Source organism: Bos grunniens, chromosome 5 (genome assembly GCF_055505025.1).
Source record: "Bos grunniens cultivar Pamir isolate PY7600 chromosome 5, Bosgru_T2T1.0, whole genome shotgun sequence".
In the NCBI taxonomy this organism is placed as follows: Eukaryota; Metazoa; Chordata; class Mammalia; order Artiodactyla; family Bovidae; genus Bos; species Bos grunniens.
In genome coordinates, this window is record NC_141169.1 from 33272218 (window position 1) to 33284206 (window position 11989).

At 56.3% G+C, this 11989-nt stretch overlaps 1 protein-coding gene across 5 annotated transcripts in view; it reads left to right on the top strand.

The window, feature by feature from the left end:
* RAPGEF3 (Rap guanine nucleotide exchange factor 3) overlaps positions 1–9303 on the top strand; it is a 30233-nt gene extending 20930 nt beyond the window's left edge. For 4 of the 5 annotated variants that reach the window (XM_086399769.1, XM_086399766.1, XM_086399767.1 and 1 more), the window contains exons 17-28: positions 2100–2181; positions 2465–2611; positions 4431–4528; positions 4906–5031; positions 5153–5334; positions 5598–5688; positions 5824–5874; positions 6764–6851; positions 7177–7241; positions 7686–7740; positions 7834–7905; positions 8880–9303. In XM_086399769.1, the coding sequence (XP_086255895.1) occupies positions 2100–2181; positions 2465–2611; positions 4431–4528; positions 4906–5031; positions 5153–5334; positions 5598–5688; positions 5824–5874; positions 6764–6851; positions 7177–7241; positions 7686–7740; positions 7834–7905; positions 8880–8998 (1176 nt within the window). In that variant the 3' untranslated portion in view covers positions 8999–9303. The remainder of the gene's footprint in view (positions 1–2099; positions 2182–2464; positions 2612–4430; positions 4529–4905; positions 5032–5152; positions 5335–5597; positions 5689–5823; positions 5875–6763; positions 6852–7176; positions 7242–7685; positions 7741–7833; positions 7906–8879) is intronic. The other variant, XR_015163718.1, reaches the window with a different exon arrangement.
* The last annotated feature ends 2686 nt before the right edge of the window (positions 9304–11989 follow it).

Consider the following 11989-nt stretch of genomic DNA (forward strand, 5'->3'; position numbering starts at 1 on the left):
AAAGTGGGAGGAGGAGTCCTGACTGGAGTGAGATTTGAAGAATGGGGTGGCGAGGACTGGGAAGGTAGTTGGGGCCACCTGTGGAGACTCACAGTGAGAATCACACCCAAATGCCACATCTGGGCCTGCAGGGCCCAGCTGGCTCTCCCACCTCATCCTGCCCCCTTCCTCCTCGGACTCCTTTTCTGCTGAAGGTGAAGCTCGCTCCCTCCTCCGTCTCCTGCCCCCACCTGCTGGCCCCTCCCATCTCCCTGTGAGAGCCCCTCCCCCACTGGCTCCTCTCCAGGGTGTCCTCCGTGGTTTTCCTCAAAGCTTTGTCCCAGTGGAATTGTTTTCTTTGTTTAGTTGTCTCCTTGCTAGTTGTCTGCTGGTGTCTGTCACGGCCCACTAGAATGCTGGCTCCATCCCTGAGGGGCCTTGACCTCAGTGAAGAACAGGCTGCATGCCTTAGGTGCCAAATATGCTGTAGGGGGTTGGGAGAGCCACCCTGGCCTCCAGTGGCTCACAAGGAAGTGAGGGACAGAGCTGCAGAGCAACCTCATGCTGAATAAGGACAAAGATGGGATCTCTGGAGGCAGGAAGGAAAGGGCTGAAAAGGAAAGTGTCAGGGTCAGGGAGAAGCGACTGCTGGAACTGAGAGATGCAGGGAGTGAAGATGGAGGGAGAAGAGGCTGCAGGCAGATGTGGGGAAGGAAGCCCGCCTCCTAATGGAGCCCTGGAGGGGCCAGAGCAGGTGGGGCCCTGTGGGCCCTGGAAAGGGGCCTGGCCTTTGTCCTTTGAGCATTGCGAGCCATTGGAGGTGTTTGAGCCCAGGATTGACAAGATGGGATTTGTATATTGAATAGGTCAGCTGGGGAGCCTAAGCTTTATTCAGCAGACAATGGTGGCCTGGACACTGTGATAGGAAGGTTAATCTGGCTCTGGTCAGGCAGATGGGAGTGGGAGGGAGGGAAGCACCCGAGAGGCAAGGCTGGCGGAGAATAGTTGGCGCTGTTATAGAAGATAAGGCGTGAGGAGATACGGGCTGGTGGGTCTGGGGATGGCCTGGGCTGTGGAAAGGGGAACACAGAGACCCTGGAACTAGATGATACTCTGTGGGGGAGGGGAGCAGGGGGGAGCAGGAGGTTTGAACCCAGGGGAATGGCCGGAAGAGTAGCCTGGGAGGCGGGATGAGGGGATCCGAGGAGTGTGTCGAGTTTGGGATGATGCAGCACAGATATGGAAGATCCTGGAGGCATTTGAGACCAAGGTCTGCAAGAGAATTCAGTGCCCAGTGGTATGGCTTTAAGGGTCTTCCATATGCTGGGGGCGGAGAGAAAGGAGGTATTGGTGCGTGATGCTGGGAGGAGCCCTGAGGGGAGTGCAGAGATTTGGAAATCCAGGGAAGAACCATGGACCAAGGTCTAAACCTCATCTGCCTCCTTCAGAGTTGGGAGGAGGAAAACAGTACAAAATCTGGAAAGAATAGTCGGTGGGCAGAGGAAGTGTGTGAGGGAGGCCTTTAGGCAGTGGGGGCCCCCAAAAGCCCACTGTGGTGGGGCCTTGGAGGAAGGGTTATGGGGCAGCTCACACAGTTGAGTGTTGGTGGACAAGAGCATGGGGGAGGGGGAGCGGGGGGGCAGGTTTAGAATTTTAGCTGGGCCACTTAGCAGCTGTGCTGCTTTGGGTATGTTACTTAACCTCTCTGAGCCCTCACTGATTTTATCTGTAAAAGGGGATAATAATATTTTGTCAAAGGGCTTTTGTGCATATTTAGATACTTAAAATAAGCATGTAGAAAATAGCAAATGGTAGCTGAAGGAGGAAAAGACCAGGATCAACAGCTGCCTTGTGTTCATATTAGAGAGGCTCTGGACCCATTTGGCAGAGGGGGTAACACACATATAGAGGGGCACAGACTCATTCTGAGCTCTGCCCTGTCTTCCCCGGGAGCCTTGGTCCCCAGGTTCCCAGCGCCTTACCTGCCCCGGGTTTGCGGGACACGCAGATCCCTTAGGTGGTGTGTGTGCTGTGCGGGACCCCCGCTCTGGGTGACAGGCCCCTCCCCTTCCCTGCATGCTCTCCTGTGTCAGCTGGTCCTTACTTCCTCTCCTTCTCAGGCCCGGAATGTTCCCGTTTGGCTCCCCAGCCAGGACGAGCCTCTCCCTAGCAGCAACTGTGCCATCAGAGTTGGGGACAAAGGTTGGTGGTCTGAGTCAGCCAGGGCAGAGCTCAAACCCTGCTCTCTCACCACCCTTGACTTTGGGGTGCCTGGCCCAGAATGGCATGTTGTGCTCCTTGGGGTCTCTGTTTCAGGCTCCCCCCTTGCTCACCTCAGGGTCTCCCACCTGCCTGCCCAGACTTCTCCTTAGTGCTGTTGCCCCCAATCCTTGGGACCCTCCCTTGCTGCAGTCACTGCCTTCTCCCTGCTGGGGTGGGGAGACCAGGCGGCTCCCTCCCAATTCAGTCCCATCTTCCTCTCCAGTCCCCTATGACATCTGCCGGCCAGACCACTCCATGCTAACCCTGCAGCTGCCTGTGACGGCCTCAGTGAGAGAGGTGATGGCAGCGTTGGCCCAGGAGGACGGCTGGACTAAGGGGCAGGTGCTGGTGAAGGTCAACTCGGCAGGTGGTGAGTTGTGTCTCTGGGTAGGGTGGCCCAAGGGAGGGGGGCCCCCTCAGAGCTGTACCCACCCCCTGAATTAAGATCATCACCATCTGTGTCAATGTTAATGGTAGTTAGCATTTATGGGAGGCTTATCACATCTTACTTATACATGTTACGTATAAGTCATGTACGACTCTTTGTGACCCCATGGACTGTAGCCCACCAGGCTCCTCTGTCCATGGGATTTCCCAGGCAAGAATACTGGAGTGGGTTGCTATTTCCTGTTCCAGGTGATGGGCACAGACCCAGGGATTGAACCTGCGTCTCCTGCTTGGCAGGTGGATTCTTTACCACTGAGCCACCAGGGATGCCTGACATTATTACCATGCTTACATATTTATTTAATCCTAATAGCAATCTTATGAGATAGGTACTTTTATCCTATTTTCAGACAAGGAAACTGAAGCTCAAATGGATTCAGTGATTTTTTTCCCAGGCTTACCCTTTGAGTGCATTGACAGACTTTGAATTTAGGTAGTTGCTCATTTAGTCCATCAACATCTTTGAGGGTCATCTATGGGCCAGCAGCATTTAGGAGGCAGACTTACCGTGGCAGGTAAGATGAGCAGCTTGATGGTTAAGAGCCTAGACTGTGGACACCCAGACCCGAGTTGCAATCCCAGACCCACGGCTTACTGACTGTATGATCCTGCCCAAGTTGTTTGACCTCTGTGAGCTTGCATTTCCTTGTCTGTTGGATGACCACTGTAACTACCTATCACTTAGGACTGCTATGGCTATTAAATGAGCTACTGTGTTTGAAGCTCTTAGCATGGGACCTGGCATAAAGTTGGTGCTCAGAGTATGGCAGCATGAGGATTATTAAGACCTGCCTTTAGAGAACTTGGGACATTAAAAACCACTGTTATTCATGAAAGACACAGCATGGGTAAGACAGCGGAGCGGGAGCCCAGGGTAAGCCGCTGGTCATCCAGAGAATAATGGCAAGGGGTGGCAGGGAGACCAGCAAAGCCTCCTTCGTTCAGGAAGGAGAGATACTGAGAGCACCAGGGCCTGTGTGCTCCTCTGGGAAGCACTGCCCTCTGGTGGCCATGTGGCAAGTTGCAGTTGTCCAAACCCAGTGTTTAGAGCACTGATTGTTTTGATGGACACCCATGACAGTAATCAGTATTTTATTACAAACTCCCTTATTTGTGTATATTTCCTTGCAAGTCACATACATACGTTCCTACACTGTTGCTATGTGATCATAGAGCAACACACAAAGCAAATACAAAACAGGTAAGAAAAATCAATATAAGTGCTAATATTTTTTTCCTGGACGCATGGAATGGTCTTGTGTACCTTACTTTGAAGACTACTGGTCTAGGGACTGAGGGCTCAAGCATGACTGAAAACCCAGTCCCAGTCCACAAGAGCTGATGAAAATCCACACGAAGATTTCTGTAAGGCATTTCCCAATTTTCAAAGGGCTTGTATATGTATCATATCCTTATAGCCGCTATTTATATCAATGACTTCATTTGACTGATGAGTAGTCACGGGAAATCTTGGTGTCTGCTTTTGACAAAGGAGGAAGCTGGGACTCAGGGAGGCTCCAGCATCGCCCAGTGTCAGCCTGTCTCCCCAAGACTCCTCTTTCATTGTCCTCTGGCCATGTTGCCCCTGTGCATGTGTGGGCATGCGCACCCATGCATTTAGAACACCTGCCTAGGACTCCAGTGCTGCTATTGGGAGACCTCTTCCAGCCTCCACCCTGCCTCCGGTTGCTCCCTGGCCTCCCTCTCTGTCCCCACCCAGCACAGCTCTGCTCTCTTTGCAGATGCCATTGGCCTGCAGCCAGATGCCCGTGGTGTGGCCACATCCCTGGGGCTTAACGAGCGGCTCTTTGTTGTCAACCCACAGGAAGTGCACGAGCTGGTAGGGCCAGGCAGGGCGCCAGGGCCCCGGGAAGGGCTGTTTTGGGAGTGGTATGGGTGGGTGCTAGGAGAGGGCCACATGGAAAGGAGAGCAGGGCCTGGCTGTGGCTGCTCCTAAGGAGGAAGAGAGAGGAGTGGGCCTCAGCCGATGGAGGAAGTCCCAAGGGGAAAACTGTTGGGCGCTCTCAAGTGGGAGGGGCCCAGCACTGGGGAGCTGTCAGGGCATGCTTCCTTGGGGCATGCCTCCACTTCCTGCAGCACCCCTGCCCTCCTGACGTGCCTCCGGCCCTGGGCACAGGCTTTTGGCCCCAGACTCTCTCCCCCAACCGTGCCCCCTGGACTCCCCAGGCACCCCTCTGAGCACTCTTCCACCTGCAGACCCCACACCCCGATCAGCTGGGGCCCACTGTGGGCTCTGCCGAGGGGCTGGACCTGGTGAGCACCAAGGACCTGGCGGGCCAGCTCACGGACCACGACTGGAGCCTCTTCAACAGCATCCACCAGGTGCTGGGGTGGAGCGGAGGGGAGGAGAGTGGGCGATGGGGAGGCCCTGCCCCACGCGCAGCCTCGTGTGCTGGACGCCCTGCCCTGCGTGCTGACCTCGCAGTGCTGCCCCCCTGCCCAGGTGGAGCTGATCCACTATGTGCTGGGCCCCCAGCACCTGCGGGATGTCACCACCGCCAACCTGGAGCGCTTCATGCGCCGCTTCAACGAGCTGCAGTACTGGGTGGCCACGGAGCTGTGTCTCTGCTCTGTGCCCGGCCTACGGGCCCAGCTGCTCAGGAAGTTCATCAAACTGGCAGCCCAGTGAGTGCTGGTGGGCTGGGTGGCAGAGTCCCACGGTGCCTTTACTTAACCCCCCTATCTGTGGTCGGTGTGCAGCCAAGTCTCCCACCCTTGTGCCTGCCTAGGTCCCCTGGAGCCCCTGCCTCCCCACACCATACAGCCCCAGTCCCTGCAAGGGCAGCATTGGCCTGGCCGGGTCTTGTGCTGTGGCTTGGGGGTGGTGTGGGTGTGGGGCTGTGTGTGTGGCTGCTTCCCCTGAGGGTCTCTGGGTCTTCTGTTCACAGCCTCAAGGAGCAAAAGAATCTTAATTCCTTCTTTGCCATCATGTTTGGTCTCAGCAACTCAGCCATCAGCCGCCTGGCCCATACCTGGGAGGTGAGTGCCATCTGCTGGGTAGGTCAGGGCCCCACCTCAGCCCTGAGTCAGGCCCCTGCCTGTCCTGGGGGTCCTGGCTTGGAATGGGGCCCGCACCCCAGAGCAGTGACAGCCCCGCCTGCCTCTCCTTCACAGCGGCTGCCCCACAAAGTCCGGAAACTCTACTCGGCCCTCGAGAGGCTGCTGGTGAGTGCTCTCCGCCTCCGCCACCCTGGCCCAAGCCCCTGCTTCTTCCCCTCCACACCTGTGCCTGTCCTTTGTCACTTTCCGGGTTTCTAACCCTGGGTCAGGGCCTGGTTCCCTTTGGCCTGTGAGTCTGGGGGGCTGGCTGAGAAATGCAGTGTTAGCACTATGGTGGTCTGTGTAGTGTATTATATGCCTCAGCAGGTGTATAGGGGCCCGTGTGGCATTTGCTGCGGCATTTGCTGGCCCTGGGGTCTGAGGTGCCAGGGGACCACCAGGGGGCCGCTGACCTGCCTCAGGACTCAGGAAGCGGGTCTTGACCCAATTCCCATGGTGTTCTGGGGTCTGTCAGAGGCCCCTCAGGAGACTCAAGGAGGCTACGCCAAAAAACGAGGCAAGAGTTGAGGAGCTGAGCCCTCCACTCCTGGGAATTGTAGCGGGGGTAGTGAAAGGTGTATAGTTTTCAGGAGGGAACTCATGCAGGCTGCTTTCATTAGCAAGGCTCCAAGAGCTCCTGAGGAAAAAATTCTTCTCCTGGGGCTGAAGAAGTTCAAAGGGGTGTACCCACTAGAGAGAGAGGGAGAGAGGGAGAAACAGGGACAGAAAAGAGTTTTCCATGAATCCTCAGAGCCCCTGAGACAATGTCCATGAGCGTCCTGGGGCCTAATTGGAGGCCAGGAAACCATGTCATGCAGCCCGGCATCACAGCTCCAGGCCCCTCTGCCTGCCGCACAGCCTGCCTTGGGGAGATCTGGGGCCGAGAGGAGGCTGAGCTCCAAGGACTGTGCGCACGGCTTCTCCTTGGCGGGTGGGCATTTGGTTATGCTGTGGCACGTGGTAGGTCATGGTGTGCGGGACCCTCCCTCTCTCACTGTGGCTTCTTCCCTCTCAGGACCCCTCATGGAACCACCGAGTGTACCGTCTGGCCCTCACCAAGCTCTCCCCTCCCCTCATCCCCTTCATGCCCCTTCTTCTCAAAGGTAAGGGCACTAGCCCCTGCCCCCCTGCCCCCATCCCATCCATCGCTGCCCCAGAGTGTCCATCTGACCCTCTGGGTGATTCCAGTGTGCCAACGCCCTGGGGCCACAAAGGTGAACTAGGAGCTCACCGGATAGAAGCAGAGTTAACACATGCAGACAGATGGCTGATGATATGAGGCCTAAGACATATAAAGAAACTGTTCCAGGAAGTTAGCAGGGAGGAAGAGGGCCGCATAGCGTCCCTGTTATTGGCCCCTTACCTTTCCTTGGCTGCTGGGAGGGGAAGGAGTTTGGGGACCTATGAGCAGAGCCCATCTCTTTGTAGACATGACCTTCATCCATGAGGGAAATCACACATTGGTGGAGAATCTCATCAACTTTGAGAAGATGGTGAGTCCAAGGAGAGCGGGTATCTGAGGCTGGAACAGGTTGGAGGCTGTGACAAGGGCTTTGGAAGGGGCGGGGGATGGGAGATGGTCCAAAGTTGTTCTCAGTAATATAAATATGAAGACTTCCTTTAAAATAGCCCCTGCTTTACTCCATTGCATGCCCTCAGAGGATCTGGTCTCCACCAGGGAGTGCTGGGGTGATGGCCTCAGCTATCTCGCCCTTCAGCCAGAATCCCCTCCCCACCAGGCCTCCTCCTCTCTAAGCCCTCCCTGATTTCTGTCTTCCCAGTGCCTGGTACCCACTGGGTCTTTGGGTGGGCTGGGGCACAGCAGGCACAGCCCCGTCTCCTACAGCCGCTGGTGTCTAGGAGCACTTCAGCTGTCCCCCAGGCCAGGCCAGGGCCCGTCCCTCATATCAGGTCTCATGTCCTTACTTGGCCCCCAGAGAATGATGGCCAGAGCTGCACGGATGCTACACCACTGCCGAAGCCACAGCAATGGTGAGAGGGCAGATCCCCGGTGGGCGCCCCTGAGTGATGTCCCCTTCAAGGCACCAACTTGGTCTCCTCACTGACTCTCCCCTCACCCCCCAGTGCCTCTGTCACCGCTCAGAAGCCGAGTCTCCCACCTGCACGAGGACAGCCAGGCGGTCAGGGTTTCCACGTGTAAGTGAGGGCAGGGGTGGGTGCTGACAAGCTGGCCGCGGCTGGCTGGCACTTACAGGCACATCCATAAATGAAAGGGCTTCCCCAGTGGCTCAGATGGAAGAGAATCTGCCTGCAATGAGGGAGACCTGGATTCAATCCCTGGGTTGGGAAGATCCAGTATTCTTGCCTGGAGAATCGCATGGGCAGAGGAGCCAGGCGGGCTACAGTCCATGGGGTTGCAAAGCACGATGTTGGTAATGGTTCATAATAGCTGTATGAAGTAGGTAGAGTATTATCCCCACTTAAAGGTATACAGTGGGCTGGAAGCCTTGAAAAAACAGGTAGAAGCCGCAGTGAGGTAGAGCTGGTTAGATAAGCAGTTAGACAGGGCTGGGACCCACGCACTCCTACTCCAGGCCTGTGTTCTTTTAACTGGCCTTCAGTTTGTGTGAAATGGGATTAGTCGTAATCCACAGTTCGTACCACACCATCATCATTATCTTATGCATTTATCTATTCTGAAAATAAGATGAGCCCTTCTGGACCCAAGCCAAGCTTCAGCACACTGACAATAACTTCCATCTCCCTAGTGGTGGTCCCCTTTCCTGTCTCCTTGCCCCTCCTCACCCAGGGAAACCACTATGCTGAATTTTGAGTTACCCATTTCCTTGTTTTTAAAAAATAGCTTGATCGTGTGTACATATAATAAAATATATATATACATATATCTTTAAAATATCTCATATATATATGACAACAAAATATTCTTTAGTTTTCATTGTTTTTGAACTTAGTAAAAGGGGTATTAAGCTGCATATAATTTTGGGGCCCGTTTCACTGTGCTCTTCTGTCCCAGATGGGGGGTGGGGTGTCTTCTAGATTGGCTGTGGGAAGTGGCAGGCTGGGTAGCACAAGGTAGGAGGATCGATTTGCCTCTTGGAAAGGGGAAAGGTGGGCTCTACAAAGTGCTGACCGCCCTCCCTGCCCCCCAGGCTCGGAGCAGTCCCTGAGCACCCGGAGTCCCGCCAGCACCTGGGCTTACGTCCAGCAGCTGAAGGTCATCGACAACCAGCGGGAACTGTCCCGCCTCTCCCGGGAGCTGGAGCCGTGAGGAGGGGCTGGGCTGGAGCAGACACTGGCCGCCAGGAGAGCCTGGGGCACACCGGGCCAGGAGGCCCACGGGCTGGCCGAGCCGGGCAGGGCTCTCCAAGGACTGGACCTGAGGCCCAGGAGAGGGCAGCGTGGGGGCACCTGTCCCCCGCGATGACTGGTGGCCAAGGAGGACCTGCGAATGGAAGCAGCTGGGGCCCAAGGCCAAGGAGTGGGGGACAGAGAGGCCCTGGAGTGAGTGGGAGAGCAGAGCGTTTTCTCTCTTTGTGTTCAATAGAGAGCTCTCCACACCAGGATTTTCCCAGATTCTGCGCCTCACGGCTCTGTTGTCCAGCTGTCTCTGGCTCCTGGCGTGTGTTTCCATAGTGGGCTAAGCGTCTGCACGCATGTGGCAGGAGCAGGCCCACTGCCTGGGGAGGCAGCGGGTGGAGGCGGGGAGCAGCAGCGCTTTTCTTTCCACAGCCTGTGTGATAAACAGCTGGGTGTGGTCAGTGCTGTTTGTCCAGGAGAGGTGGTCCCTGAGGAGCTGTATTGTTACCCTAAGTGGACAGAGACGCTGTGTTCTCTGGCCAGCCCCTGGGGGTGGGCCAGGGAGGGCCAAGCCCCGCCCCCCGCCCGGGATGGTCTCTGGGACCAGGCAGGGCTCCACGGCGGACTGCATCCAGGCCTCAGCCCCCTGGTCACAGGGGCTCTGGGAGCCTGCAGCCCTGCGGGGGGCTGGTCCAAGTGGCACTCAGTGGTCCACGGGGGTCTGAGAGGCCGCTCCTTCCTTCCCTCCCCACTCCACTTCCTGCCTTCTGCCTCTAGCCGTTGGGTGGTGCTCTGAGCAGAGGCAGTGATGCAGAGGTGGAGGCTTCCGGGAGTCACGTCTCTCATCAGTGATGAGTGGTCCCGTCAGCTCTATCGGTTTTGAGTCCTCCACATCTCCCCTGGGAACCAGCCACACCGTGAAGACCCTCCTGCCCAGGGACCCTCACATGAGGAAATTCCAGGTGGGACAGCCCTCTCTGCTCCCGTGGCCTCGAGCCTTGGCAGGGTGCGGTGCCTGTCTGACCCTGAGAGGGACTCTCGGCCTTGGAGATGCCCTGGTGCAGGTTCTGAGTACCAGGGCCCTGGGGCGTATGGAGGAAGCGGGCCCCACACCCGGAGAGGGAAGGCAGCTGGCACATGCTCAGGGGCTCAGGCTGAGCACCCCCTTCTTCCCTCACCCCTCTGCTGCCAGATCTCATCCCTGAGGTCATGGACACACACTGCCTCCAGAAAGGGTCAGAGCTCTTAGCAGGAGGCAGCCCAACTGGGGGATCATACCTCAGGTTTCTAAGTGAATCTGGGCAAGTCAGTGAACAGTTCACCTCCATTTCTCCATTTGTCAGATGGGTGTGAAGATCCCAGGTCAGCACTTAGCGACAAAAAGGTAAACGGCTGCTCTGCCTCTGCAGCTGAGGTGACAGCTGAGGGCTGCCCCATGTCCGCTGCCTGTCGGGGGCAGCATCTCCTCGGAGGAATTAGGGGAGCCCACTCCCCAGGGAGAGCCTGGGATAGAGCAGATAGCAGGGTAACCAAGCCAGTGCCCTTACCCATGGGTGGAGATGGAAGACCCAGGGGCATGGAAGCTTCCAGAGCTGAGTAATCATGACATGAGGTGTGGACCCGGTGAGTCAGGACTCCAGAGTCTTTCTTGTCTCCTAAACCTGTGTCAAAGTTTCGGCCAAGTCCAGACCAGCCAGCTGGACGGCTCTTCTGCATCCTTTCAGACCCAGGGGAGACCAGCCCTGTGACAAGGAGTGGAAACCAACCGTGGTGGGCATCTTCCATTGGCATTTTCTTTTTTCTTCCCTGTGGTCACACACATGTCCCCAAAGAGCTTTGGTAGTGCAGGAATCTCCTTTCCACCTCGACTGCCCTGCCACCTCCAGCTGCCTCAGTCTCTGGGGCAGGACACTTTTTGAGCTGGTCCGGGAAGGCCTTGCCAGGAGAACTGTGCCCAGGGCAGGCAGGAGGACACATACTGGGAGCCAGAGACCCCAGTGACGGGACAAGCCACCATGGAGGGAAAGGCTCCAGTCACGGTGGCCTCTTGCTCTGAGGGCCAAGTCACCTGTCTCCCTGGCTGCCCAGCTATGGGGTGGATGGGTGGCATCGTTGTGGGATCTAGCAGGCCGGGCTGTGTGCCGCCCGTCTCCCAGGGTGTGTCCCACCTTCAGGAAAGCTGCAAAGGGAAGAGGAATTCATGGGATGCTGAAAGAAGGAAGTGTAAGGAGAGGCCTTTTAAAGATATTTTACCTCAAAGGGGGGAAAGCAGAGAGGGAAAGTGTGTATTTTATGAGGAGGAACAGAGTGGGTGATTCCTCCTCTCTAAAACATTTACACACACACCCCTCCCTTACCCTCTAATCCTTAGTTTTCCTGCCAACCCCCAGGGTAGGCTGGGGACCAGGCCAGGACTGTAATTATGGGGTGCACACCAGGGAGGGTCCCCCTCCAGCAGGACCTGGTGAAGGGGTAGGGCAACCTGGGGAGCCCCGACCCTCTGGCTGCTCCTGCTTCTCTCTCCTCTCTCCCCGACCTCGCTCCAGGCGGCACAGACCTGGAGCTGAGGCAGCCGCCGCCCCCTCCATCGCATCCAGCAGAGTTAGAGTGGTGGTGGTGCAGGCACATCTGCTTTCACGGTGCTCCTCGCGGCCTCCGTGCTCCCCGCGGCTTCCGTGCTCCTGGCAGCCCCTGGCTGCACTGAATTCCAAGCAGCAAAGATGACTCTTCTTAATGTTGCTATTGTTCGCAGTACTTACCACGCTAATAGATTTAATTTTGAATAGTGTTTTCATTATTTCATCTATTATCTTAATTTTTACCCTGATGATAAGGCAAGTATTTTTACTTACCCCTGTTTTATAAAAGTCAGACTGAGGCACACAAAGATTTGCCTAAGCTCACATAACTGGTTAATAACAGGGTGGGCAGGTGAAGGACCTGGATGTGTATCAACCATGCC